This window comes from Notolabrus celidotus, chromosome 24 (assembly GCF_009762535.1).
Source record: "Notolabrus celidotus isolate fNotCel1 chromosome 24, fNotCel1.pri, whole genome shotgun sequence".
Classification (NCBI taxonomy): domain Eukaryota; kingdom Metazoa; phylum Chordata; class Actinopteri; order Labriformes; family Labridae; genus Notolabrus; species Notolabrus celidotus.
Genome location: NC_048295.1, coordinates 7,964,667 through 7,988,993, shown reverse-complemented (window position 1 = coordinate 7,988,993; position 24,327 = coordinate 7,964,667). Strand labels below are relative to the sequence as shown.

General features: G+C 39.6%; 4 protein-coding genes across 5 annotated transcripts; all 4 read left to right on the top strand.

The window, feature by feature from the left end:
* Window positions 1-1,673: 1,673 nt before the first annotated feature.
* On the top strand, window positions 1,674-20,115 carry LOC117808483 (OX-2 membrane glycoprotein-like; the record flags this gene model as incomplete). The annotated part of the gene is made up of 8 exons (XM_034678238.1): window positions 1,674-1,740; window positions 12,298-12,369; window positions 18,454-18,792; window positions 18,867-19,178; window positions 19,257-19,295; window positions 19,396-19,489; window positions 19,573-19,635; window positions 19,753-20,115. Coding segments are annotated over 8 exons (1,017 nt in total), but the record flags the coding sequence as incomplete, so codon positions are not given.
* Window positions 8,059-9,828, top strand: LOC117808195. Its single transcript, XM_034677771.1, has 4 exons — window positions 8,059-8,454; window positions 8,674-8,797; window positions 9,344-9,383; window positions 9,462-9,828. The coding sequence occupies exons 1-4, from the start codon at window positions 8,151-8,153 to the stop codon at window positions 9,600-9,602; spliced, it is 609 nt and encodes a 202-aa protein (XP_034533662.1). The 5' UTR covers window positions 8,059-8,150; the 3' UTR covers window positions 9,603-9,828.
* On the top strand, window positions 13,050-17,790 carry LOC117808194 (OX-2 membrane glycoprotein). Of its 2 annotated transcripts, none has more exons than XM_034677769.1 (6): window positions 13,050-13,488; window positions 13,824-13,913; window positions 14,887-15,135; window positions 15,260-15,598; window positions 16,217-16,310; window positions 16,421-17,790. In XM_034677769.1, the coding sequence occupies exons 1-6, from the start codon at window positions 13,449-13,451 to the stop codon at window positions 16,455-16,457; spliced, it is 849 nt and encodes a 282-aa protein (XP_034533660.1). In that variant the 5' UTR covers window positions 13,050-13,448; the 3' UTR covers window positions 16,458-17,790. The 2 variants fall into 2 exon arrangements, with proteins under 2 accessions (XP_034533660.1, XP_034533661.1); XM_034677770.1 differs by lacking the exon at window positions 13,050-13,488 and adding an exon at window positions 13,525-13,701.
* A 1,026-nt stretch (window positions 20,116-21,141) lies between the features above and the next one.
* On the top strand, window positions 21,142-22,784 carry LOC117808482 (OX-2 membrane glycoprotein-like). The gene is made up of 3 exons (XM_034678237.1): window positions 21,142-21,418; window positions 22,019-22,357; window positions 22,432-22,784. The coding sequence occupies exons 1-3, from the start codon at window positions 21,361-21,363 to the stop codon at window positions 22,782-22,784; spliced, it is 750 nt and encodes a 249-aa protein (XP_034534128.1). The 5' UTR covers window positions 21,142-21,360.
* Window positions 22,785-24,327: the final 1,543 nt, after the last annotated feature.

Genomic DNA, 24,327 nt, shown 5'->3' with positions numbered 1-24,327 from the left:
GTGTGAACCAACAGGGTTTCAATGTTAAAGTTAATTGAAAATAGGGAGAGTAATTACGTCAGAACATCTAAGACCATTCCTATGTATTCCTAATGTCATTGTTAGTGCAACGGTGAGGTTTCTATTTTATTTTACCTTCACTAGAATGAATTTTATTTGATCACAGTGCGGTCAAACCTCAGCATTTCTAATCCACCATCATGCCAGGGAGGACGGCACTGTGATATTTTCAGCAGGTGGTGCACAACAGAGTAGTTTTGAGTGTTTGAGTGCTGAGAGACATATTTGACTGTATATCTGGGTCATGCTTTGGCTCCGGGCTTCAAAGCTTTCAGAGAAAATACAAAAAGACAGATGTGCCTTTTCTGAACACGTTCCCTCCTTTTGTTGGATGTGTTAACAAAAAAAGGATCTAAAAATAGAACAAGTATATCCTCTCTTTCAGAACATGGATTTCTGAAATGTAGCATAAACCACTGCTTTGAATATTACCACATATTGCTGCATCAGTACAGTGTTTGACATGCATGCAGTACTCAGTAATTGTAGGAAAGTGCATTGTGGATAATTAAGGGTGCAATTTCAAAGTCTTGACTTATAATTTCTATTCATTTTCTGCAATTATAAGCCATATCTATATCTGTTTACACCTTACATTAAAGCAGAATTATCAGTAGACTGATTTTTTATTCTCAGGGGAACAACCTAAATGCTGTTAAATGTAGGTCACACAGAGCAGTGATGTACAAACAGCTCCCTCTGCTGGTGAGCTTTGAACATAACACTCTTATTCTGTTATCTCTGAGCCTTTCAAGCATTAGTGTTCATCTTTACAGTGTAGCAATCAGCAATCAAACACCCCCAGGTTATACAAGGAATAAAATCTTCTAAAGGTGTCTTAATTTAGGATAGCAGACAAGTACAACCAACATGAAAAGCAGTCGTGTTATGCAAATAATTTTCATGCTCGTCTCGTGACTGAATCTTGACCCACTTTCCTCCTGCAGTCACTTTTTTTTGCAGCGTCTTCACCACAGACACTGAGGTTTCGCTGCTGAGAAACAAAGCCTGTGTCTGTGCAAAGCAAATTCAAGTTGTCCTTCCAAAACAAGACTCAGCAAAAGCTCTTAAAAAACCTTGAATATAAAGTTTTCAGTGTTGAATAAAGGTTGAAATGTTAACCTCATGCGTCAGTGTGCTGCTTGAAGGGAAACTCCTTGATTAAACCATCAATGCAGCAGGAGAGGGGGGAATACTCGTCTAATCTTCTACCTTTTTATGTCCTGTAGCAAAGTCTGTCTGACCTGTATTTACCCGTCCCACTCTGCAGACCTCTCATGTTTGTGTTTCTGCTTTAACTACAGCGAGATGAGGCCTGCAGCGACTGTGCAGCTGGGACCAAGGTGGTGGACATCACTGACTTCCTGTGAAGAGGTAAGACGACATCATACAACGTTCATGCATCAGTCTAAGGCCTCGTTGTTCAAATGTTTGATCTGGGATGTGATTCTGGTGATTGGCTTACAAGTCTTGTGCATGACTGCCCTGTTTTAAAGAATGAATCTGATGAGTGCATCAAAAGAAAAATGGCTGACATGAAGTTCACATCTTGTTTCTGTTAAACAGGCGTCTTCTCGGGACTTCTCCTCGGCTTGTCCTCGCCACCGAGATGAAACCCTGCATTCAGGATCAGGCGCAGCTCTGGGAGGCGATGGCCGGGTGTGACAGGACGAAGCAAAGGTCAGACTCATCACAAACACGAATATTTATAGACTGGAATACAGAGAGCTGAAATAATGCCATCTTTGTCTTATCTTTCAATCCTTTCTAAGCATACTAAATAAATGTATATGCCTATATTGTGTCCAAACAATGGGAGAGATCTGCTGTGTGACCTAAAAAGATAAACGCATGAATTAACCAGTCTTTATTTATTTATCATTCAATTTAACTTCAGACCTTTTGTGGCTTCTTGACGTAGCCTCAAAGCCTTGCACTTTTTAAAAATAGATCTTCCTCTGCAGGGATACTTTCTGTTTACAACATCTCCTAGTTATCTTAAAAGCAAGGTTTGGAATTTATTTGCCAAAAAATTGAGGTTCTGCAGCCTCTTAGTTTCTAGCCTCTTAATGCAGAGGTGGAAAAACACCAAAATAGACATGGTGAGCGCTCCAGAAGAATCTGCGCCTGTACCCTACTCCTCTGATCCAGAATATGTTTTCACTATCTGGGGCCTCTAATATGAAACCTTCCAAGTGATTATGTTCTGTCAAAATTTAAATGCCTTACAGAAAATCCTTACAACTCCTCTGGTGATCTTTGAGCTACGGTCTGAACGGCGTAGGAAGGCCTGACTATGTGTCAGCCCTCAGATATATTCATCTTTTTGTTGTGGGTTCCTCAAACCTGTACATACTTACAGTATGTACTGTATCTTTGCTGTTGACTTGGGTTCACTCCTTTTTTTGGTGGTGATGGTAGCTTTGATATCCTTGAACCATATGAGTTTCAGATTAAAAATCTGAGATTGTTGATATCAAAGCTCCTGTCTTGCTTACAGGGAGGTTGCAGCAAGCAAAAACATAAAAGCAGAAGCAGACATATCTTCAACTTCCTTTTAAGGAGCATTTACTTCAGTCCGTTCCTCTGTGATGGTTTGAGGTTTGCGTAGTCTGAAGGTGCAAAGGGGTGGTTCTGTCCTCCTACCTACGAGATACTTCACTGTATACCCAGAGCAGCTCTTCAGCTGTTGTTTAGAAGGTTGATCAGAATGGACGGATGGAAAAGGTTGGCTCTGCTGCTGCTGATGTTGACTCGGTGCATCGGCAACAAAGGTACAGTATCAGTTTTTGTACTTCAACGTATCTAAACATTGTCCGTTACTCTTTGTCTCTGTGATTTTTTATCATTTATGATTCCCGTGGGTTAAAAATGTGGAACTAATATAAATGCATTTATTCTAGTGTTCGTGTTTATTGCAGTGACTGTTGTACATCTTGAGAAAACCCCTGGTCCAGAGCCACAAGTCACGCCACTATGCAGCAACTCAACTCAGAACATCGTCACGCTGATCGTTTGCAAGATCAGCATGAGCCGGGGGAAAGACTGTCGTCTGACGTATCGACTTGAGCATGGCTTTGAGCATGAATGTGACTCAAACGTCCGACTTATGACGGAGAATCAGACGATGTTTCTGGATATAACCGGTTTAACACCAGAGGATAGTGGGAACTACAGCTGTGAATGTGTACACCCTGCTGGAACACAGACACTCCATCTCAACATCACCATGCGAGGTAAATACTTATAACCCTCATAATATAATACACCTGTCATGATTTGATCTGCCTTGTGTTTCATGCCTTGTCTCCTCCCTGTCTGCCCTACTGTATGTCTTCCTTGTGTTTAGTGACCCATGCCTCTTGTTGTGTATTTTTTTGTGTGTCCAGTTTAGTTTTACTTCCTGCCCTTGTGTGTTTCCCTTCTTTTTTTGATCAACCACATTGTTTCATCTGTGTTAATCACTCTGTGTTTGCTTTCTCTGTTTCCCTCTGTCCTGTGTTGCATCATTGTAAGTCGACCTTGTGATCACCCCGTGTTTCCTTACTTGACCTTTATTATTGAAAACCTTTGCTTTCTGCACGAGTCCTCCTCTGTTCTTCTGTACCGTGACACCAACACCAGTTCTACATTTTGAAAGGCACATTTTGTCTTTAAGTTGTAGGCGGTGAAGCCACGTGCATCTTTAAAGAAAGGCCTTTCATACTTATTGTAACTGGTGTAATCATCATCATCATAACTGGACTCATCCTGGGATACATCTGCAGGAAAAACCACCATCGGTAAGAGGACTACAAGAAACATGCCTCCAAATGTTGCATCCATCATACTTCTACTCAGCACAGTGAAGAGTTAACTTGTGTTTTCTTGTTGTTGTTGCAGCAACAGACGACAACACGACCGACCACCGAGTCCACCAGTGACGGTAAAGAGTCCTTACTTGTTCTTTTATGTCTGCTCTTCTTTTGCTTTAGCCACATGATTTTAAACTACGTGTTCTTTTGCAGGAACACGTAGAAGAAATAGAGCCGTACAGCACCTTCATGCAGAGAGACAACGTACTTTATTCATTCGTCAAAATGCCGAGCCGTGACACAAACCCACCCAGACTGACACAAATTTAAGTGGAGAGTAAAGTAATGAGAGAGAGAAATGTAGATTTATAAGAATAAAGTCAGAAATTTGTAAGAATTAAGTCATAATATTACAAGAATTAAAAGTGTATACATCAATAAATGAACGTATAAATTAAAATGTCTCTTATTCTCATGATTAATGGTTTGTATTTTGTCAAAAAGCTGCTAGGCCGTGACAATTTACACAAATTAAATACAACCTTTGTTTGAAACATCATCAAATTCCTCTAGAATCTTCACTTTAAACCTGCAGAATCACCTCATGCTGTCGTACTCGCAACATCTTTCAACTTCAGACCTTCAGTCCTGCTGAAGATTTTTATTTTCCATCATCGACTTCCTGTCCTAACCAAAAATCGACCCTGCGGCTTTGTCTGCTGTCTGCGTGATGTCGTGGATGCCTCTCCACCTCCTTCGCATTTCCTCCGCACAGTGATGTGAAGTGTGAAGACCTTACAGTAAGGCTAACCAGCAGAGGCCTTTTGTGTGTAAACATGTTGACTGACAGGCTGAGTGGTTTTACTTTCCACTATTCTCTTCCACCTTTCAATAACCTGAAAGCCTCCTCACGTGAGATGTTTTGTTAACAGTAAGAAACTCTTTAATAATTCACAGATTGCACTTCAAGTTTTTGCTCACAATGATGCAGTTAGTTGTCGTCTACAGGTTGCTTCTTGCTGCATTGTTTTTGCACACCAAAGTCAGAACAACTCCCCAACATGGAAAGCGAGACTGTTTGAGGAGTGCATGAACGCAGCATTACAAGGAGTGAAGTCAGTATTTAGGAGAAGTCTCCCCACTGATGCTCTGAAGGCATCAGTTTGTATTTCAGTCACACAGAGTCTGATCTTGGAGGTGAAGGACGTCATGTATTGAACTTTCTTTTCTGCACACCACACTATCAGCTCGTTCACATCATGTATTTTGGGTTAGAGTGTCAAAAAAAGAGATGCCTCATTGTCTCTCTGCTCTCTCATCAGTGAAGACTAAAGGAAGCTGACTGCAGCACTGCTGTAAGAACTTGCAGCGATCATGGATCTACATAGACTCTTGTTTACTCTACTTCTGCCAGTGTTTTCATGTTTCAGCTCTGAAGGTAGAGTAACAGCAGCTTTCATTGTAAATAACCACTTTTACAGTTTGTCATTTCACTCAGTTTGAGTTCTGCAGAATGTTTCCTGAGTCTTCTTCTACTGGTGCAGAAAAATAACAAACCTTTTCTTTTTGTTTGCAGTGACTCTCATGAAAACTATTGGGAATGGACCAGACATGACGCAGATATGCACCAATGACACTCTGGATTTCATCATATTTGTAGTTTGTAAAATCAGAACGGAGGGCAGAAGAGGAGAAGAATGTCGTCTGTCATATCAACATAAAAGTGGCTTTGAGCACAATTGTGGCTCCAGATTCAGACTTGTGACGGAGAATCACGCTGTATTTCTCCATGTGACAAGTTTAACCTCAGAGGATAGTGGGAACCACAACTGTGAGTGTTCACATGCTGATGGAACGTACATTGTGCACCTGAATATGACTGTGAAAGGTAAACACCTCTGTTCTGTCTCAAACTTTTCATCATTTTAAGCTGCTTCTTTAAGCATTCTGACACCCATACGTCTGTGAGTGTTCCCATCCTGATGGACTGTCTCTCAATTTTTCAGATCAACTCGACGGCAGCTTTCAGCTACTTTTTCTTTGGACTCCAATCTGCATTGTGATCGGTGTTTCTGCTTTGATCCTTGTGACTGGAGTTGTCCTGGGATGTGTCCTGGTAAAAAAATACTGCAGGTAAAACGTTCTCTACATCTTTGCATTTAAGCCTTGTCAAATTAGAGCTTCATCATGAAATGTATCATGTACATGTTTACTTATATTTTCACAGCAGGGATGTATGCTTTTGTTGTTGAACATGAAACATGACATTTGACATCTTTTCTTATTTTCAGACACAACACGAGGTCAGAAGCACCTGTGCCACCTGTGTCTGATGCCCCTTGCTCTCAGGTAGGCTGTATATACTTCTGTCCTTTATTAAACACATTGTCAGGAAATGATAACAGATATAGAGCAGGGTGTTGTGCTATTTACTGAATGTTCCAGTGCGGTGTCAGATGCTTCGCTCACAGTGAGGGTCTGTAATGTGTCTAAACAGAGCAACCACAACTCTTATAAGATGACCAACTCTCTTAGGGTAAAGGAAGCCTATTTTAAAACGCGGACCTTGATGTGCGTCTTTGTTTCTAGAATATTCAGCTGCAGAAATCAACACTGAGACACTGTTTGTTTGCTGCAGCTCGCCCACCTCTCTGTCAGCTCTAAAATAAAAAATGAAACAAAATATTGTGCAATTTAAAAGCCCTAACAGTGGAATAGGACAAGAGGCTTCTCTGAAAAAAACTGAAAAAACTGAAAAAACTACAGCTACATTTTCAGTAAGATTCAATGTTTCCACAGGACCAAGACGATCCAGATAACCCCTACGAAAGCCTCACACAACCAGCAAATGACGTGTATCATACCATCTCCTTACCGTCTCTCCGTCAGCACGACACCAAGAGCAACAACTCAGCGACGGCACATCTGGATAATCAGGACAGAGACGCTGGAGAGACGGAGCAAAGTTTGGAAATCTATGAAAACCTTTGAATGGAACTTTCTTTTTGAAAGCATGATGGTGTGGCAGGAGCCTGATCAGTGTAATCTATGTTAAAACAAGAGTATATTAAGCAATATCATGAGAGTGGTTGTTAGAGATTTCAAGCTGTAGATTTATTAGAAATTTTAGACCCAAAAACTTCCTGTTCTCCATCAGAATAAACTCTGCTCCTCAACTTCCTGACTCTGGTTTTCATCATCCTCTTCCTGCTATAGGTCTGATTCAAACTCATCATGAGACACGAGATAAGTTGGGCCTGTGGGTGGAGCAAGCACGTTCAGTGGCTTCTACTTCTTTGCCCCACAGGATACCTCATAGCCACAAACGCTGAGTCATACCTGCAGCCTGTAGCAATCTACTGAAGCAGTCTCAAACAGGTGTGAATTTGGCTTTAGTTTATACATAATGAAGAAGTGTTTCTGACCTCCACTGCTCTGAAAATGCTGTGTGAAGATGACACTCTGCTTTACTTGTGAAAGCAGTGTGGTCTTTGTGTCTCTGAGCTGCAGACCACAGTGCGCTTCGTCTATAGCTCTCAAGCTCAGGCCTCTAAATGTGTCACAGTCACAAAAGCATGTAGGTCACTTAGAAAGTGTCAAGTGACGTAGCACTTCCTCTTAGGCTCTCAGACATATGTAGATAAAATTGACTTTGGTCAAGCATGAACCTGAGAAGTGAATACAAGAAGGTGTTGACGTATGAAACCAGAAGCAGATGAAGGAGCACTTCCTCGCCAGCCGAGCGCTCACTGACTTTAGAAGAGTTAACAACAGAAGAATAGAGCAACAAGGTGGTGCCAGCCTCCGTCTGTGCAGGTTTTGATACATTTCTGTACTTGGCCTGCAACCGATTCTTCTTGCCCAGTATGGAAAAATGGACGCTGTGTTTTGCTCTGTTCCTGCCGCTCATCATGTGTTTTAAAAGTCAAGGTAACGTACAGGACATACTTCTACTTCTGCTAATGCTCCTTGTTTTGGTTTAAAGACAGCCACAGATCCTCTGTGATTTCTCTGGTGTCTTCTAGTCCCATTAATATATATATGTTTATTTGCAAGATGCAGAATTGCATAATAGCTTTTACTCAAACTAAATTTCAAATTTATGTAGTTTTCGTTTATGCTTGTTTGACACTTTGATGGAATCATTTATGGCTAGTAATTATCTTTGTTATGTCAATATTTCAAGAGTTTATCTCACAGTGTGCTGCAAGTTATGATGCATATTTAAGGGAGTAGGAAAAAAAAGCAATATAATGAAGTCATTCAAAAGTTCTCTGTTTGTTTGCAGTGACTCTCATGAAAACCATTGGGAATGGACCAGACATGACGCAGATATGCACCAATGACACTCAAGATTTCATCGTATTTGTATTTTGTAAAATCAGAACAGAGGGAAGAAGAGGAGAAGAATGTCGTCTGTCATATCAACATAAAAGTGGCTTTGAGCACAATTGTAGCTCAGGATTCACACTAATGATGGAGAATCACACTGTATTTCTCCATGTGACGAGTTTAACCCCAGAGGATGGTGGGAACCACACCTGTGAGTGTTCACGTGCTGATGGAACGTACTTTGTGCACCTGAATATGACTGTGGAAGGTAAACACTCATGTTTTGTATCACATTTGATGAATACCTGTACTTAAAGCATAGAGGTTGATGAAGCATACATCAAATAGATAAACCAAAGTATGCTTGTTTTTAGTTTTGCTTGCTTTGAATTGCAAATTCTAGTAAACATATTCATATCTAATGTTCATAATGCAGCAGCCTTTATAAAGGTGTTTCTATAAACTTTGTTGTATCATTTTTCTTAAGATTCAGACACAGACAATAGCAGCAGTTTCAAACAAATTCCCCTATTTGCTTTGCTGAGTCCGACTGTATTCATCTTACTAACAGCCGTCGTCCTCGGGATAATCTACAGGAGGATACGGAACAGGTAAGAGAAGACTCTAACTTCTGCTTGAGTGGAAACATTTGACTTCACGAGGCAAACCCTGCTGTGGGACTGTTTGGTGATGTTACAGCGGATGGTCTTTGGCTAGATCAGCCAATCACAGCCAATCTTACCTCACTGATACAAAGAGATGCATGCTTTTAGTGCAAGGTAGCTGCTCTGTGGTTATGTGTAGACAAACATACACCTGTAATAATGAGTCGTGGCTTATTACTTAATATGTCTTCATGTCGCATCAAAGCAGCGTTAGACTCAAGGTTGTGCTGCATGCTGCACGCTTGGGTTATGTATTTTAAGTACAACAGCTCAACCTCAGTCACGCTATCACACACTCTTGAGAAAGTGTGCTCACAGCAAAGGGTGCAAACACATATTTGGGGTTTATTCACTTTCACATGCAACATCAAATTGCTCTAGTCTTCACTCTTTCAGAATAACAATGTTGTGTTTCTTTCTTGTCTTGTGAGGAGTGAAACACTAAGACTGTAATAATGATTTATAACATCCTATTTTTGATCCACCTGACAGAAAGCTACCAGAGCCCCTACACAGCAGTCTTCCTGACATGGTACAGTACAGATTAAAATCTGAATTTGTGCATTTCATTCAGCTTTCATGCTCTTTATGAAATCATGTCTTTCTGCAGGAGCCAGGTGACATTGAGCCCTACAGCACGTATATCCAGAGAGACTGTGGGCTTTACTCCACCGTCACACTGCCCAACTGTAACACCAACAACTCAAACATCTTCACCGGAGAGGAGAAGCATGCAGCAAAGATTTTGTAACCAAGATTTTATCTGGTCATAATGTCTCATAACATGGAGCAGGTGAAGTAAGGCTGACTGTCCAGGAGATGGCACTGTCCTGCTTTGTGACCACTTTCTGTTTTCAGTGTCTCTTATCTGTCACTGTCACAGCAGGTGTCTTCAGAGTGCAGTGAGAGACTTGTTGTAATTTGAATGTAGAGTCAAAAAATCTATCTGTGGAATAAAATATGAACTCATTTTTTAATCTGAAGAGATCTGGGTTTTATTTCAACAAACACATTAGAATTAAAAAATAAACTTTTTATGTTTTTAAAACTTCTGTTAGGAACTTTGTGGCGATTTGGCGCCCCCTTGTGGACAAAGCAGTACCTTTTATCTCTGTTGATTTATTTCTGAGTCTTTAGAAAATGTAAAAAGTCCCATTTAGAGTGAAGTGACACCTCCCCTCACTCACGAGTTAAGACATTAAAAATCAGCATGAAGACTCACTCCAACTTAATGCTGATGGTCTCTTTTGTTCTCATTAAGAGGCATCAGTGTTACTTTCACGCAGTTTCATGAGTAGTGGAAAACTACCTACAAGAGCTTTAAGGCTTTAGCTTAAAACAGCAAGGCTGCATTCCTCCATGAGAACAATATAGCAGCCTGACGTTAATGTGACTTTACTTGGTATGTGTGTGAGGCTTGTCACAAACAAATCACTGCTTTGTCTTCGTGTTTCCTTGGAACTACATGTCTTTTGTTACAGAGCAAAAGGAAACCTTGAAAACAAACCCCTCTCTCATTGTTCTGCCTCGCTGGTGTTCCCCTGCTAACTCTGCTTTTAATTTATACAGCAAACACAAAGAGGTCGCCTGATCTAAACAACACCCCGCTCCTGCTTTGTGAGGACTTTTTCCGGATTTTACTCACTAAGCATGTCTGTAATATTTCACTTGCATGCACTGCATTTCTTTTTCCTGTTGTTCTCTCACATCCCTCTTTGGGACGGGTCCCGTATTATCAAGGGTCAGGGGGAGGGGATCTTCTCAGTGTTTTAAAGGGGGACTTCAGGGAAACGCTTCAGCTGATGGGTCAGTTACTGTCTGCACACGATGAAGGGCTTCTTCAGTGTTTTTTTGGATTGGAGGGAAGGAAAAGCACACTTCAGTCTTGTTCTGACGTAGATGTAATGAATCCTGCAGGACTTTGCTCAGCTACCAGCTGATATTGACACCGAGGACTCAATCAGCTGAGAGTCTCTTTCACTTTCTACATGAGCTTGATAAGCTTGAGCTCCTCCTGCTGCTCCTGCTGCTGCTGGTGGTTTAAACCCTTAGTTTCTGCTTATTTTTCCCTTCCTCTGTATTTTATTAAGATCATTTTTGGGCTTTTTATTTGATAGCACAATGTGTGTGGGCGCCTGCTCTTGCAACAGGACTAAACCAGCACTCCAATGTTTGTACACTTCAGCTTAAACCAGCTTTCTAGTTGGTGTTCTGGTCTTTGTAACATCTTGAGTCTGACTTGCTGACATGTTGTCTTTCAATGCGAGAAGGTGTTACGAGATAAGCTGAAAGGCTGCATATGCACATGCAAACATGATTCAAAGAACATTATCTTCGATAACTGTGCTGCTGCTTTGTTTCTCAGGGTGTTTTCCTGACACTGAGTGAGCTGCAGCTGTTTTCTGACTGACCGGCAGGCTGTGACTTTCTTCTTCTGCTGCCGCGAAAAGATTAAATCAAACAGAGAAGTGACCCGTGTGCCCTGAATAGCTGATACTTAATTTAAATTACAGGGAAGCTAAACCCCAAGCCAAGGTGCTAACTCTGTTTTTGGCATCACACGCTGGTTTGAGATTACCAAACACTTCAGCTGCCAGGTAGTACAGGTACTTTTCTCAGGTGATAAGTGGTTCTGAATCACCAAAAAATAGCTTGTCCACAAACTTACGTAACCTCTAACCAAGAAGAGCAGTTAGGTTCTTTCCTGCTATCATCTGAGGAATTTAAACTTCCCCCTATTCTTGTTTAGTAAACAAAACATAAAGAGGAACTTCATCACATGAGATCTGGGTTTATATGATGCCAAACAAACACATTGCATAATGGGTCTGGCGGAAGACACTCTATTAGCACCTGATCCTTTTAATTAGCTCCTGTTTGTTCCCTGTGTTGAAGAATCCAAAGAGAAACAGGACAGACAAAGAGAGCATCCTTCCCACGTTCTCTGAACAAGTTTCATTCTCAGAGTTTTGTTTTTATCTCATCGCATGCTTTTGACATTAGTCAGGGGATCTGACTCTTGGAAGTTGTCACACCAAAGAGCTATGAATGACCCCCTTACATTCATCTCATGTCTTCCCTCTTTTGAGGATATGACGACAAGATTGCATCATGTTTTCTTGGAATTCTGTGACACGTTTCACTGAGAATGACATCACACAGATTATAAGGAAACCCTGTTTGAGGCTGCAGTGTGTTTCCTCACCTGGATCCTTCGATGTTGATCACAGATAATATCTGCAGGTGGCTATTTATTCAGAGACATCTTGTGATCGCTTGCACTGCTAAGCGGATGAGAGGCTTCATTTAGAGTCTGTTGTCCTGGCTGGATTTTGTCCTTGCATCCTCTGGAGTCTTTTCAGGGTGATGATTTGCCAAGTGGCTCCTCATTGAGTCTGGTAGTGTCTGCATACTGTCACCTTTTCTCCTCTCCCTCTCCTGCACAGGTCAAAATCATCTCCTTGCTACAGGTGTGCAGAGGGTGAAGGGAAGCAGGCAGGAAGGTCTTTGGTTTGTCTGTAAGTACACGTGTGCTCTGTGCTCTCATTTCAGGAGGACTTTCCAATCACAAGGTGGGATCATTAATGTCAAATATGTATCACAGTCACACCATCAAACTCACTTACAAGGACTAGACTGTGTAGATGGATGGGAACTGATATCACACGCAATCTAAAACCATGAAATGACCACCAGGGAACTTTTGCCTCTGGGTTTTTCTGTTTGACAGCCTGAGTGTGTAAAGTACAGTAAGTAAGTGGTTAATACATTGCAGAAGTAAGAAGTAGTCATGTTAACAAGCTGAGAAAAGAAGTGTTATGTAGTAAGTCTGGGGTGTTATAGCTTGGATCATTTAAAGTAAGACTCGTATGATGAAACCCACATTCTGTATTCCCCCACCACATCATATCTGCAGAATGAGACCACTTTGATACCATCAGAATATGGTGTTTAGGTATTATTACGATATGACTTTTGCTGTATTTGAATGCCACATGATGTTTTTCTGTCAACTCAGTATTTACATTTTTTTCCTTCAGAATATTTTTTTCATATTTTTAAATAAAAATTAAATAAAAACAATATATAATAATAATAATAAATATTAAATTATTGTTGAATAACCCAAACTCAAAACAAACAAAATAATGTAAAATGAAAAGGTTATTTTTTGCATGTCATCTCTCATAGTGTTAGTTCTTTTTTCATCAATAATGTAAAGCATGTTCTTTTGTTATTATCTTAATTTTCCTTCAGGTGGACTTTGTTATTGTCATGCCCTTGTCACCTGCTTTAAGGCGGTCACATGAAATATGTCAAAAATATGCTCAGTATTTGAATGCTTTGATGACCAAGAGAGATGATTGGCCACCGATTTTGGTTCACTCCTGCAAATACTGAGTCCATATATTTCAGGATATGGAACTGGGGGAATATTTGAACAGAGATAGTTAACTTAAATAGCTTTAAATCAATCCTTCAGAGAGCTGACTAATGAGTTTCAGAGAAATGAAAAAGCCACTCCCACCCAGCTGATATTTAAAGGGATGCAGCAGTAAACTAAACTGAAAGTGTATCAAGGCTGCTACAGATCAACATGCTGCGAATCCTCCTCCTGACTGTCCTGCTCTTTAAAGGTAAGACATTTATATGAGACTGACACACTCTGCTGTATTTGAATAATCTACCTTGTTTGTTTTAGTTGTAGACATAAGAGAGAGCTGCATGGGGAAACTGTCATGTATTATATCTCTGGTTTAACTTACAACAGGAAATCATATTTTATATTCATCAAGTAGCTAAATGTGCCAAATGAGAAAAAGAAGAACAATATTTGGCTCTGAAGTGAAGTAAGAGTAGAAAGACAAGAGTTTCATACAAGTAACTCAGATCTCCACCTCTGCACAGTTAGAGATTGATATCATATGTTATTTAAAGCCTGTGCTCATTCACACATTGTCTTTATTTTTAGGATCAATGTCACAGATCACCAAACATGGCAACAGAACAGCTGTCTACGGCAAGGACGCGTATTACAGCTGCGCAGTAGACAACCTGACAGGTAAGAGAAACACTGAGGTCTATTAGTGCCAGTGAAAGAAAATCAATGATGAAAAATTAAAGGTACAGTGTGTAGACTCACCCCTCATCGGGAAGTGACGGTGGCTTTTAAGGACAAGAAGCTGCTGTGATGCATGATGAGTGTGCTCCTCTATTTGTCAGCTTCCACTCTCATCTTCTTTATCTTCCAGGCACCCACTAACTCCCCCTAAAATTGAGTCTGGTCCTTACTAGTTTGTCTGTTCTGGGCTACCGTAGAAACAGGACGCTGCATGATGGCGGCATCGAAATACACACTGTACCTTTAATGATGAAGTTTATCCCAGGTTATCATGGTTTTGAGGTTACAATGTGGGTGAATAGTCAAACTATAACAAACAATAAATACATTTCTGATTAAAAAATAAACTGACATTTTAGTCTTTTTACACAGCTGCTGATAAAACCTAAACAATTTAAAGAACAAAATAATTGTTATTTTTGAAACAATAAAATGTTAAGTATTGAGTGAAATTAATACATTTGTGAGATAACATATCTTGCTTTTGAGATAAAATATCATTTTTTAGGTATCAAGTCTGTATTTAGATAAAAAGAAACATTCATGAGAGTAAAAGTTAAAAAAATATATAAGATGTAAAATGTGTTGAGTTAGAATTATGAGATAAAAGTCATAACTTAGTGGGAGATCTCAAATATGAGACATTAAAAGTTAGAATTATGATAGGAAAAATTAAAAATGATGAGATAGTAATTCATAGACTTGAGATAGCACTCAGCCACATAACTTTTTATGTTAAAACTTATTTAAAGTTCTTGCATTTACTTTTCTTTCTGGCCCTAATGGCCTTCCATAGAATAATCACAACACACCCTATAATGATCCTTCAGTGATATGTCATGTCATTCAGCATTAACAGCAGGCTTCTTCTTTACTGTAAATACTGACTGGTTATTCTCCTCCCCCCTGACAGGTGTGCTTCAGGTCACCTGGCAGAGACTTTTCAAAGACTCTATTGAGAATTTGGCCACTTACAGCAACCGCTTTGGGCAACTAGTGAATACACCCTACCTCGAGAAAGTGGTCTTCACAGAGGCGTCTCTAAACTCAACATCCATTACTGTGAAAAATGTGACGTGGGATGATGACGGCTGTTATATTTGCTCGTTTAATGCTTATCCTGATGGGTCTCAGAGGAAGCAGATCTGTCTTACAGTGCAAGGTAAACAGCTGGATTTCTATATAAAACCTTTATATTTGGCCCTGACTTTGTAAAGTAGTCAGATAATCCTGGTTTGAATATCTCAGCCCTCTGAATGACCACTTGTCCTCCTCTCTCCATGCAGGAATATCAGAGGTGAAAACAGCAGTGCATCCTCCCAGCAGTGCACAGGAGGAGCAGGAGGAAGTGGAGGTTGTGATCAGCTGCTCTGCAACAGGTAAACCAGCTCCAACCATTCAGTGGGCCTCCCCGCCTGATGCTACGCGTTTAGACCAAGTAAAGACTGCTACAGTCGAAAACAGTGACCGGACATTTACCAGCAGCAGCAACGTCACCCTGCAGGTACCGTCAGACTGGAGCGGGTATGTGGACTGTGTGCTGAACGAAGGTGTGAGGGGACAGAGGCACGAGAGGATCCCTCTAATAGTTGGTGATGGAGACGTGAAGAAGAAGGAAAATGAAGGTATGCACTCTTTGTTAAAGTAATCTCTTTTTTGTGAAAAAAACAAATTGCAAAATGAAGACATCATTTTGTGTTTTGAAAGTCATCATTAAGACTTTGGAAACTGTCATAGGAGTAAAACATGTTTCCTCTTTTCATGATTATGACTTATGTAAGGGTTTGTCATTCTAATCCTTAATTTCATCATTTATGAAACAAGAAACTCTACTTGGTTTCTGTATCCTCTAGCAAACATCTTTGAAATGAGGAAACAACTATGACGTGACAACTAGCCACGTGTCCCTAATCAATCAAATCAATGACAGCAAATCCAGGAAGCCAGGAAAGTCCCTGACTTCCAGTTATTGGTCGGGGAGTCTGGGAAGTGTAGTGAAAGAGATGCAAGATGCCCTCCCATGAGACACCAAATACTTTCACTTTCACATAAACTAGGTTTCATTTACAAGAAATAAAAGCCCACGTCACAGCTGAGGAACTCATGTAGATTCAAATCAGGGGAGGTTAGGTGTTGAAATGTCTAAGTTTAAATTTACTGTAAAATTTCCCACCTTCCTCTTTCCAGGTAAATTAAATGACACAATTCTGATCATGACTAACCCTGTGTTTTTCTCTCTGCAGTGAATGGACGGTCTAAAGTAGTAGTTGCCATCGTGGTCTTCACTACAGTGGTTTTTGTTTTAGCCATTGTTGCTGTTGCACTGAGGCATCAAAGGTGAGACTTATTACATTATGTAAATAGGTGTACCTGTAATCTCCAACATGCATGATCTCATCTATGTGGAGTGTGCTCACATCATAATAAACCTGTTATTCCCTTCACAGGTTAAAGAACATCAGGAGGAATCACAGTGTCGTTTGACGATCATGTCTGTTTTGCATCATGTTATAGTGAATTAAGCTAAAACTTTAAGTTGTATATCTTTTTAGTTCGCACTGAAAATATCAGCAGCACTTTATTTTGAATCAAGATTCCAGCACCTTGAAAAAAGGAGCTTTTTGCAGTTTATTTATCTCTTCACTTTGAGTTCAAGCAACATGTGCAATAGTTAAAGCTCCTCAGCATACAACTCAACTCAACAAACCTGCTCGTCTTGAAAAAGAAAGTGAGCCAAGGGAAAGGAAGCAGTATGAACGTGACAGACTGGAGCTGTAGCACCATCTAGTGTACTCTGCAGGGATAAGAATCAATCGACAGACCTCAGCTCAACAATGAATGTGAGACATATTTCAACTTTTAGGTTTTTGCACAGGAAATTGACACTTCACTCCATGAAGTGATCTAAAACATTATAATGTAACATAAATAGAGATGTATTTATTTATTGAGGACATTGGTAAAGATTAATGTTTCACCTTTTTTGCACATTTGCACTTTCATGTTAAATGTTTTATGTGATCTTTCTCTCATACATGGTTTCTTTATTACTGTATTAATCTTACGAATGTTGTATTGTTTAACACACTTTGGCAAATCAATTGTAACAACAACATTGAATTGCAGTCTTTATATTGTTATTGTACTAATAATGAAAATAATGTCTGAGCTATTTATTTATTTGTGTTTGAAACATTAATGTCTCAAACAACGCTTTCATGTCATGACTGAGTTCACATGTGTAGAGTTTTATTTTTTTAATCTTGATTTAATATAAAGCACATGCATGATCATTTCTTGCAGACAATGTGTATTTTTTGTATAGATATACCTTCAAATGTCAGCTATAACTCCTCATATGTGTTGTTCAATTTAATTTATCTATAACCTGCATTAATTCTAATAGGACAGGACAACACAAACCTTCTTCTACAGAGAAATATAAATAGAATAACTTTGTGATAGTTCAACTTTGACCTGGGACATAGATCTTCTGTGTTTTGGGGTCAAGCCACAACATGTCTGCATAAACGAAACAGAAACCAAAATCCATGTTCGTTTTTCAGACTGTACCATTAAGTTTTCAGGGGTGCCAAACGCGTTACGCACAGACTTATGCGATGAATGCAAGGAACTCTACAACAACTGAAATGTATCAATTATTCATTAAAATTGGGTAAGTTTTTACCCCATGATAAGGCAGTTATTTGTCATAGTGTTGATTAAAACTTTTTGAAAATGTTAAAGCATGCCACGCAGTCTATGGTTCCACCCAGCACGGCCCACGTGTCCTATTTGAATTAGAAGCGCAAAATGCTGCAGGCATGGCAGACTACACACTTACTACACGTTTTCTTTGTGTGTTTGCAGTCTTTCAAAAAGGTAAGGAAGAGATTGCACAGTAATGTTTGTGTTTTAATTTAAAACAAGCCTCGCTTATTTTCTATAAACTGAAGGAACAAGCGCAAAAAAAGAAGAAGCGTCTTTTATTACTGATCTAATCTCTCGAAGACGGTTGGCGCTCTTTGAGTTGACATTGTTATCAACATCTTGTCATTATTTCATTGTATTGCCTGTTTAGCAGCTCCATGTATAAGATTTTGTAGCCTAATAAGTGGTGTGCTGCAGTTATGAATATGAAGGGGTTGTGCACAAACTGCACCCAATATGAAACAGTAGTTTAACACCTCTTAAAGCAACACCTGGATTACACTCAGTGAGTTAAATTAATATAAACTCAGGTGTTTAATCTCATTGATGAAAATGTAAACATTTCATTGATGTGTAGAGAAAGCTCATGTTTACTTTGTACATTGATATGATTTATTTATGAGGCGTTAGATTTTATTTAAGGCAGCCTCTATTAAACTGGGACCTTTCAAAACAAGAATATGAAATATTTATTTATTATAAGTGAATGTGTAATAACTTTATCTCACCTTTACATACCAGCTATAACGAGATCTGTCGTCTCCTCCAGGTCTCACCGCTCCCATACAAACAAATCCAACAGTGACAGCAGCAGCAGGAGACCAGGCCCGCTTAGACTGTCAGCTGATGGAAGCCAAAGACGTCCATCAGGTCACCTGGCAGAAGATTCTCCCTAGTGGAGAGAGGAATGTCGCCACCTACAACAAATACTTTGGCCCAAGAGTGGACCCTTACTTTGTGGAAAGAGTGGAGCTTAAAGGTGGTGGACTTGACAACAGCTCCATAGTGATCCGGGAGGCGACGGCGCAGGATGAAGGCTGCTATCACTGTCTGTTCAACACTTACCCTGATGGTGCTCTCACTGGGACAACCTGCCTGCAAGTCCATGGTGAGGACCTTAACTCGACACCTTAAAGTGACGACACACAACAGCACTCTCTAAATGTCTCCTCCTCTTCACAGAGCTGCATGGACCCTTCCTACATATCAGAGAATCAAACTTGACTGAAGCGGTGGTTGTTTCCTGCACGGCCACAGGTCGACCTGCTCCCACTGTGACCATCACCGCCCCTCAGAGAGACTTCTTTGTCTTAAACAACAGCTCCATCAGTGTCACCAACAACAACAGCACAGTCACTGTCACAGAGACGGCTGTGCTCTCTCGTGTCCATTACAACAGCACACAGGTTGGGTGTGCAGCCCAGGTGCTCTCTGCTCCTCAGAAAGAAGTGTTTATGATGATTCCTGAAGTCAGACACACGCCTACTGGTGACGGTAAGAAACACGTCCAGAGCCAAAGATTAACAGATCCATAAATACTTCATGGTTATGTTGTTATTTTCACTATTCTAGGTTTTGAAGAGGAATCTGAAGCTGGTAACAGCAGCCACAGTAAGTTCATGTTCAGTATCATCCCCTCTGAATTATTAACTGTATCATGTTCTTTATTAACTGTGTCATATCAACATTTCTCTTTTGTTTCCTCTCAAAGGTAGGACTCCGATCATTGCAGTGTCTGTGTTTCTGGTCTCTTGTTGTGTTCCTTTACTCGTCTTTTTACTGCTTAAACGTAAAAACCAGAGCAGGTAATTCTCACATTTTACATTTGTGTCTCAGTTTTTGAGTTGATGAATGTTTGTCCATCTTTAACTGTCCGTAAATCCTTCAGTCTGTCGCACGACGTCCTCGAGATGAAGGGTATTCCTCCAGCTTCAGACAGAGACCCTCACGAGTAAGAGAACCTGCTGATTACTGTAACATTTTATACTCAGTGTTTCTATCAGGTGTTCTGATGTTATGTGTAAATCATGGTGAGTTAAAAATGATTTTTATTGTTTACTTTCTCAAGGACTGAAGAATCTGTGCAGAATAATGCTTAGGTCAGACAATGACCAACTCCTGTGAAGAATCAAGAGAGTGAAAATGTGAATCCACCTGCTTTGACTGCAAGAAGACTGGGAATAATCAGATTGACATTGTTTGTGTAACTGTGAAAGATGATGTAGGCATTTCTCTAAGAACTGTAAATGGTTCACAGCTTTTATAAGAACCACAGTTAGATTATATTTTTTTAAACACCAGAAAATGTGAATAAACAAAAATAGTTTTTGAAAATATTTCATATGCTTTTTATACGGTGATGTTTTGTAAGTGTCATCTCAATGTTGGTTTTTGTATGACGCAATATAAAGTGTGTGAATGTTATCTTGTATTTTTGTACTTTGGGTCATAGAAAAGATTCCATCGTGAAAAAGAGAATTATTGAATGAACAAATCTGAATAATGTATGCGATCATTAACGAGGTATGTTAAAAATGTGTCATATTTCTTTAAATTTGTTTCATGAAATCTATATGATGGTTTTTAAAAGTATTAAATTTGCCATGAAGCAAAATGACAAGATCATTTGAAAAACAAAATAAAACAATCCTTCAGAATCCAAACTACAGTATGTTCATGCGGTTTATTAAATATGTTGTTTGTAGTACAAGTTCTAATCTGCCTCTTTTATTCATTCTTTTTTTTTGGTCAACTAAAGGTTACCATGTGTAGATTTTTCTGTCTCTAAGCCCAAGGATTTTTCTCCTTCATTTAACATTTCAATCAAAGATATTTTTTTGATCAAGTCATTACTCTTTCTGAGCTTCCATTTTTAATTTGCATTTGGAGCATTAAGTGAGAACAGATCACGAGGTCACTGCACTGTGAAAATAGGTAACAGTTTATGACTGCTATTAAAGGTCTAAAGTTCATATCTGCTCATATCTGCTCATAGACTCCACACGGAAAAAGTCATTTAAAAATGGCTCGTCGACGGACTGCATTTCTACAGATCATCTGTTTGTTCAGAGTTTTTCAGGAAGGTAAGAAAAAGATGATTCGGTCATTCTCATTTCTTAAAACTAACACTAAATCACGTAACCTCAGGCCAATATAGGCCTTTGTTTTTTCATGTTATGGAGGATCTTTTAAAAGTTGCAGACGCAGTACTGTATAAATTCCTCATGTATTTTTTACATGAAATGCTTTACCAATGATGACTTTATGAGTGATTTAGACTTCACCCTTTTCAAGTCACCACTAGCTAAATCAAGTCAGTTATTATAACAAGTTTGGTCTTCATCTGCTTTAAAAGTGTCTGATGTTTGACTGAGAATGAGCAATAAGGTCAAACAACCATCAAAGTTAACCAGTTGTATTGTTGGTGGAATTAAAAGTTAGGGGTGCCAAACGCGTTACGCACAGACTCATGCGCTGAATGCAAGGAACTTTAAACTGAAATGTATCAATTATCCATTAAAATTGGGTAACTTTTTTCCCCATGATAAGGCAGTTATTTGTCATAAGTGTTGATTAAAACTTTTTGAAAATGTTAAAGCATGCCACGCAGTCAATGGTTCCACCCAGCACGGCCCACATGTCCTATTTGAATTAGAAGGCGAAAAATGCTGCAGGCATGGCAGACTACACACTTACTGCACGTTTTCTTTGTGTGTTTGCAGTCTTTCAAAAAGGTAAGGAAGAGATTGCACAGTAATGTTTGTGTTTTAATTTAAAACAAACCTCGCTTATTTTCTATAAACTGAAGGAACAAGCGCAAAAAAGAAGAAGCGTCTTTTATTACTGATCTAATCTCTAGAAGACTGTTGGCGCTCCTTGAGTTGACATTGATATCAACATCTTGTCATTATTTTATTGTATTGCCTGTTTAGCAGCTCCATGTATAAGATTTTGTAGCCTATTAGGTGGTGTGCTGCAGTTATGAATATGAAGGGGTTGTGCACAAACTGCACCCAATATGAAACAGTAGTTTAACACCTCTTTATAAAGCAACACCTGGATTACACTTAGTGAGTTAAATTAATATAAACTCAGGTGTTTAATCTCATTGATGAAAATGTAAACATTTCATTGATGTGTAGAGAAAGCTCATGTTTACTTTGTACATTAATATGATTTATTTATGAGGCGTTAGATTTTATTTAAGGCAGCCTCTATTAAACTGGGACCTTTCAAAACAAGAATATGAAATATTTATTTATTATAAGTGAATGTGTAATAACTTTATCTCACCTTTACATACCAGCTATAACGAGATCTGTCGTCTCCTCCAGGTCTCACCCCTCCCATACAAACAAATCCAACAGTGACAGCAGCAGCAGGAGACCAGGCCCGCTTAGACTGTCAGCTGATGGAACCCAAAGACGTCCATCAGGTCACCTGGCAGAAGATTCTCCCTAGTGGAGGGAGGAACGTCGCCACCTACAACAAATACTTTGGCCCAAGAGTGGACCCTTACTTTGTGGAAAGAGTGGAGCTTAAAGGTGGTGGACTTGACAACAGCTCCATAGTGATCCGGGAGGCGACAGTGCAGGATGAAGGCTGCTATCACTGTCTGTTCAACACTTACCCTGATGGTGCTCTCACTGGGACAACCTGCCTGCAAGTCCATGGTGAGGACCTTAACTCGACACCTTAAAGTGACGACACACAACAGCACTCTCTAAATGTCTCCTCCTCTTCACAGAGCTGCATGGACCCTTCCTACAAATCAGAGAATCAAACTCGACTGAAGCGGTGGTTGTTTCCTGCACGGCCACAGGTCGACCTGCTCCCACTGTGACCATCACCGCCCCTCAGAGAGACTTCTTCGTCTTAAACAACAGCTCCATCAGTGTCACCAACAACAACAGCACAGTCACTGTCACAGAGACGGCTGTGCTCTCTCGTGTCCATTACAACAGCACACAGGTTGGGTGTGCAGCCCAGGTGCTCTCTGCTCCTCAGAAAGAAGTGTTTATGATGATTCCTGAAGTCAGACACACGCCTACTGGTGACGGTAAGAAACACGTCCAGAGCCACAGATTAACAGATCCATAAATACTTACAACAGTAAGTTCATGTTCAGTATCATCCCCTCTGAATTATTAACTGTATCATGTTCTTTATTAACTGTGTCATATCAACATTTCTCTTTTGTTTCCTCTCAAAGGTAGGACTCTGATCATTGCACTGTCTGTGTTTCTGGTCTCTTGTTGTGTTCCTTTACTCGTCTTTTTACTGCTTAAACGTAAAAACCAGAGCAGGTAATTCTCACATTTTACATTTGTGTCTCAGTTTTTGAGTTGATGAATGTTTGTCCATCTTTAACTGTCCTTAAATCCTTCAGTCTGTCGCACGACGTCCTCGAGATGGAGGGTTCCCATCCAGCTTCAGACAGAGACCCTCACGAGTAAGAGAACCTGCTGATTACTGTAACATTTTATACTCAGTGTTTCTATCAGGTGTTCTGATGTTATGTGTAAATCATGGTGAGTTAAAAATGATTTTTATTGTTTACTTTCTCAAGGACTGAAGAATCTGTGCAGAACAATGCTTAGGTCAGACATCGAACTCCTGTGAAGAGTCCAGAAAGTGAAAATATAAATCCATCCCCTTTGACTGCAAAAGAAGACTGTGGGAATAATCAGATTGACATTGTTTGTGTAACTGCGTGAAGAGGTGATACACAAATTGCTAGAAGTATGGTTCACTTCTTTTATAAGAACTACTATGAGATTTGAACTTTTTACTAGAATGTGATTTTTTTTATACTTTTTGATGTGTTCAATGTTTTTATTAACGTTTTCCAAGTGTCTCTTCTCACTGGTTGCTTTGTGTGACTTAGTAATGTGCAGTGTGTGTGTGTGTGTGTGTGTGTGTACTTTTTGTACTTGAACTCATTCAAGGAGCTAAAACATGACGCCCCTCGTATCATTGAGAAAACCATACTTGTCGCCCGGCTCTCTTGCTACAACGGCTGTGATAAATACTTGATCCTGATTTGTCAAAACTCTATAACAATGGTTGTGAATCTGTCATATCAAATCAGTCTGTGGAGAGGAGTCCGGCACACTTCACTTCAGCATGTTAACACTATGGCAAAAACTGTTAATGAACGTGAAGGGCTTTTTTAATATAACTCTTTTATTACTAATATTATTTTCTGATATTATGTACTTTAATGTGACTGAAAAGGGGTACCATGTTGGGATACATGAACCCTTACCTAAAGAATTGTACACAGCACTGTTGCTTGTTTTGAGAAATATGTCATGATGAAAAAAGCTGAAAATGTTGGACTAATCTCTGAAAAAGATTTAATAAGTTCAGTACGCTTGTTTTAAAACTACACTGTAGATGATCAACACCAGTTGCACCACTACTGTTGATTCAGATTACTTATGACCTCTCTTTACCTGCTACTAAAAACTCCTCTCCACCTGATTATTACAAATGAAGGCATTGTTTCTCATGTGCCACGTGTCATCCATGTGTTTATTTTTTAATGTCCCATCAATAAACCTCCAAATGTTTTTAAAGTTCTGTTTGTTTTTCATTTAAAGTGTTTCAATGGCTATATCATACTTTGTATTTCTGACTG

What these genes read in the sequence shown, in the direction of transcription:
- LOC117808195 (XM_034677771.1), top strand. Translation starts at nt 8,151, where the DNA reads ATGAAAACCATTGGGAATGGACCAGACATGACGCAGATATGCACCAAT. An exon ending in CCTGAATATGACTGTGGAAG is followed by an intron (nt 8,455 to 8,673) that starts GTAAACACTCAT and finishes ATTTTTCTTAAG; the next exon opens with ATTCAGACACAGACAATAGC. An exon ending in ACAGCAGTCTTCCTGACATG is followed by an intron (nt 9,384 to 9,461) that starts GTACAGTACAGA and finishes GTCTTTCTGCAG; the next exon opens with GAGCCAGGTGACATTGAGCC.
- LOC117808482 (XM_034678237.1), top strand. Translation starts at nt 21,361, where the DNA reads ATGGCAGACTACACACTTACTGCACGTTTTCTTTGTGTGTTTGCAGTC. An exon ending in GTTTGCAGTCTTTCAAAAAG is followed by an intron (nt 21,419 to 22,018) that starts GTAAGGAAGAGA and finishes CGTCTCCTCCAG; the next exon opens with GTCTCACCCCTCCCATACAA. An exon ending in AACCTGCCTGCAAGTCCATG is followed by an intron (nt 22,358 to 22,431) that starts GTGAGGACCTTA and finishes TCCTCTTCACAG; the next exon opens with AGCTGCATGGACCCTTCCTA.
- LOC117808194 (XM_034677769.1), top strand. Translation starts at nt 13,449, where the DNA reads ATGCTGCGAATCCTCCTCCTGACTGTCCTGCTCTTTAAAG. An exon ending in GACTGTCCTGCTCTTTAAAG is followed by an intron (nt 13,489 to 13,823) that starts GTAAGACATTTA and finishes CTTTATTTTTAG; the next exon opens with GATCAATGTCACAGATCACC. An exon ending in GTTGCACTGAGGCATCAAAG is followed by an intron (nt 16,311 to 16,420) that starts GTGAGACTTATT and finishes TTCCCTTCACAG; the next exon opens with GTTAAAGAACATCAGGAGGA.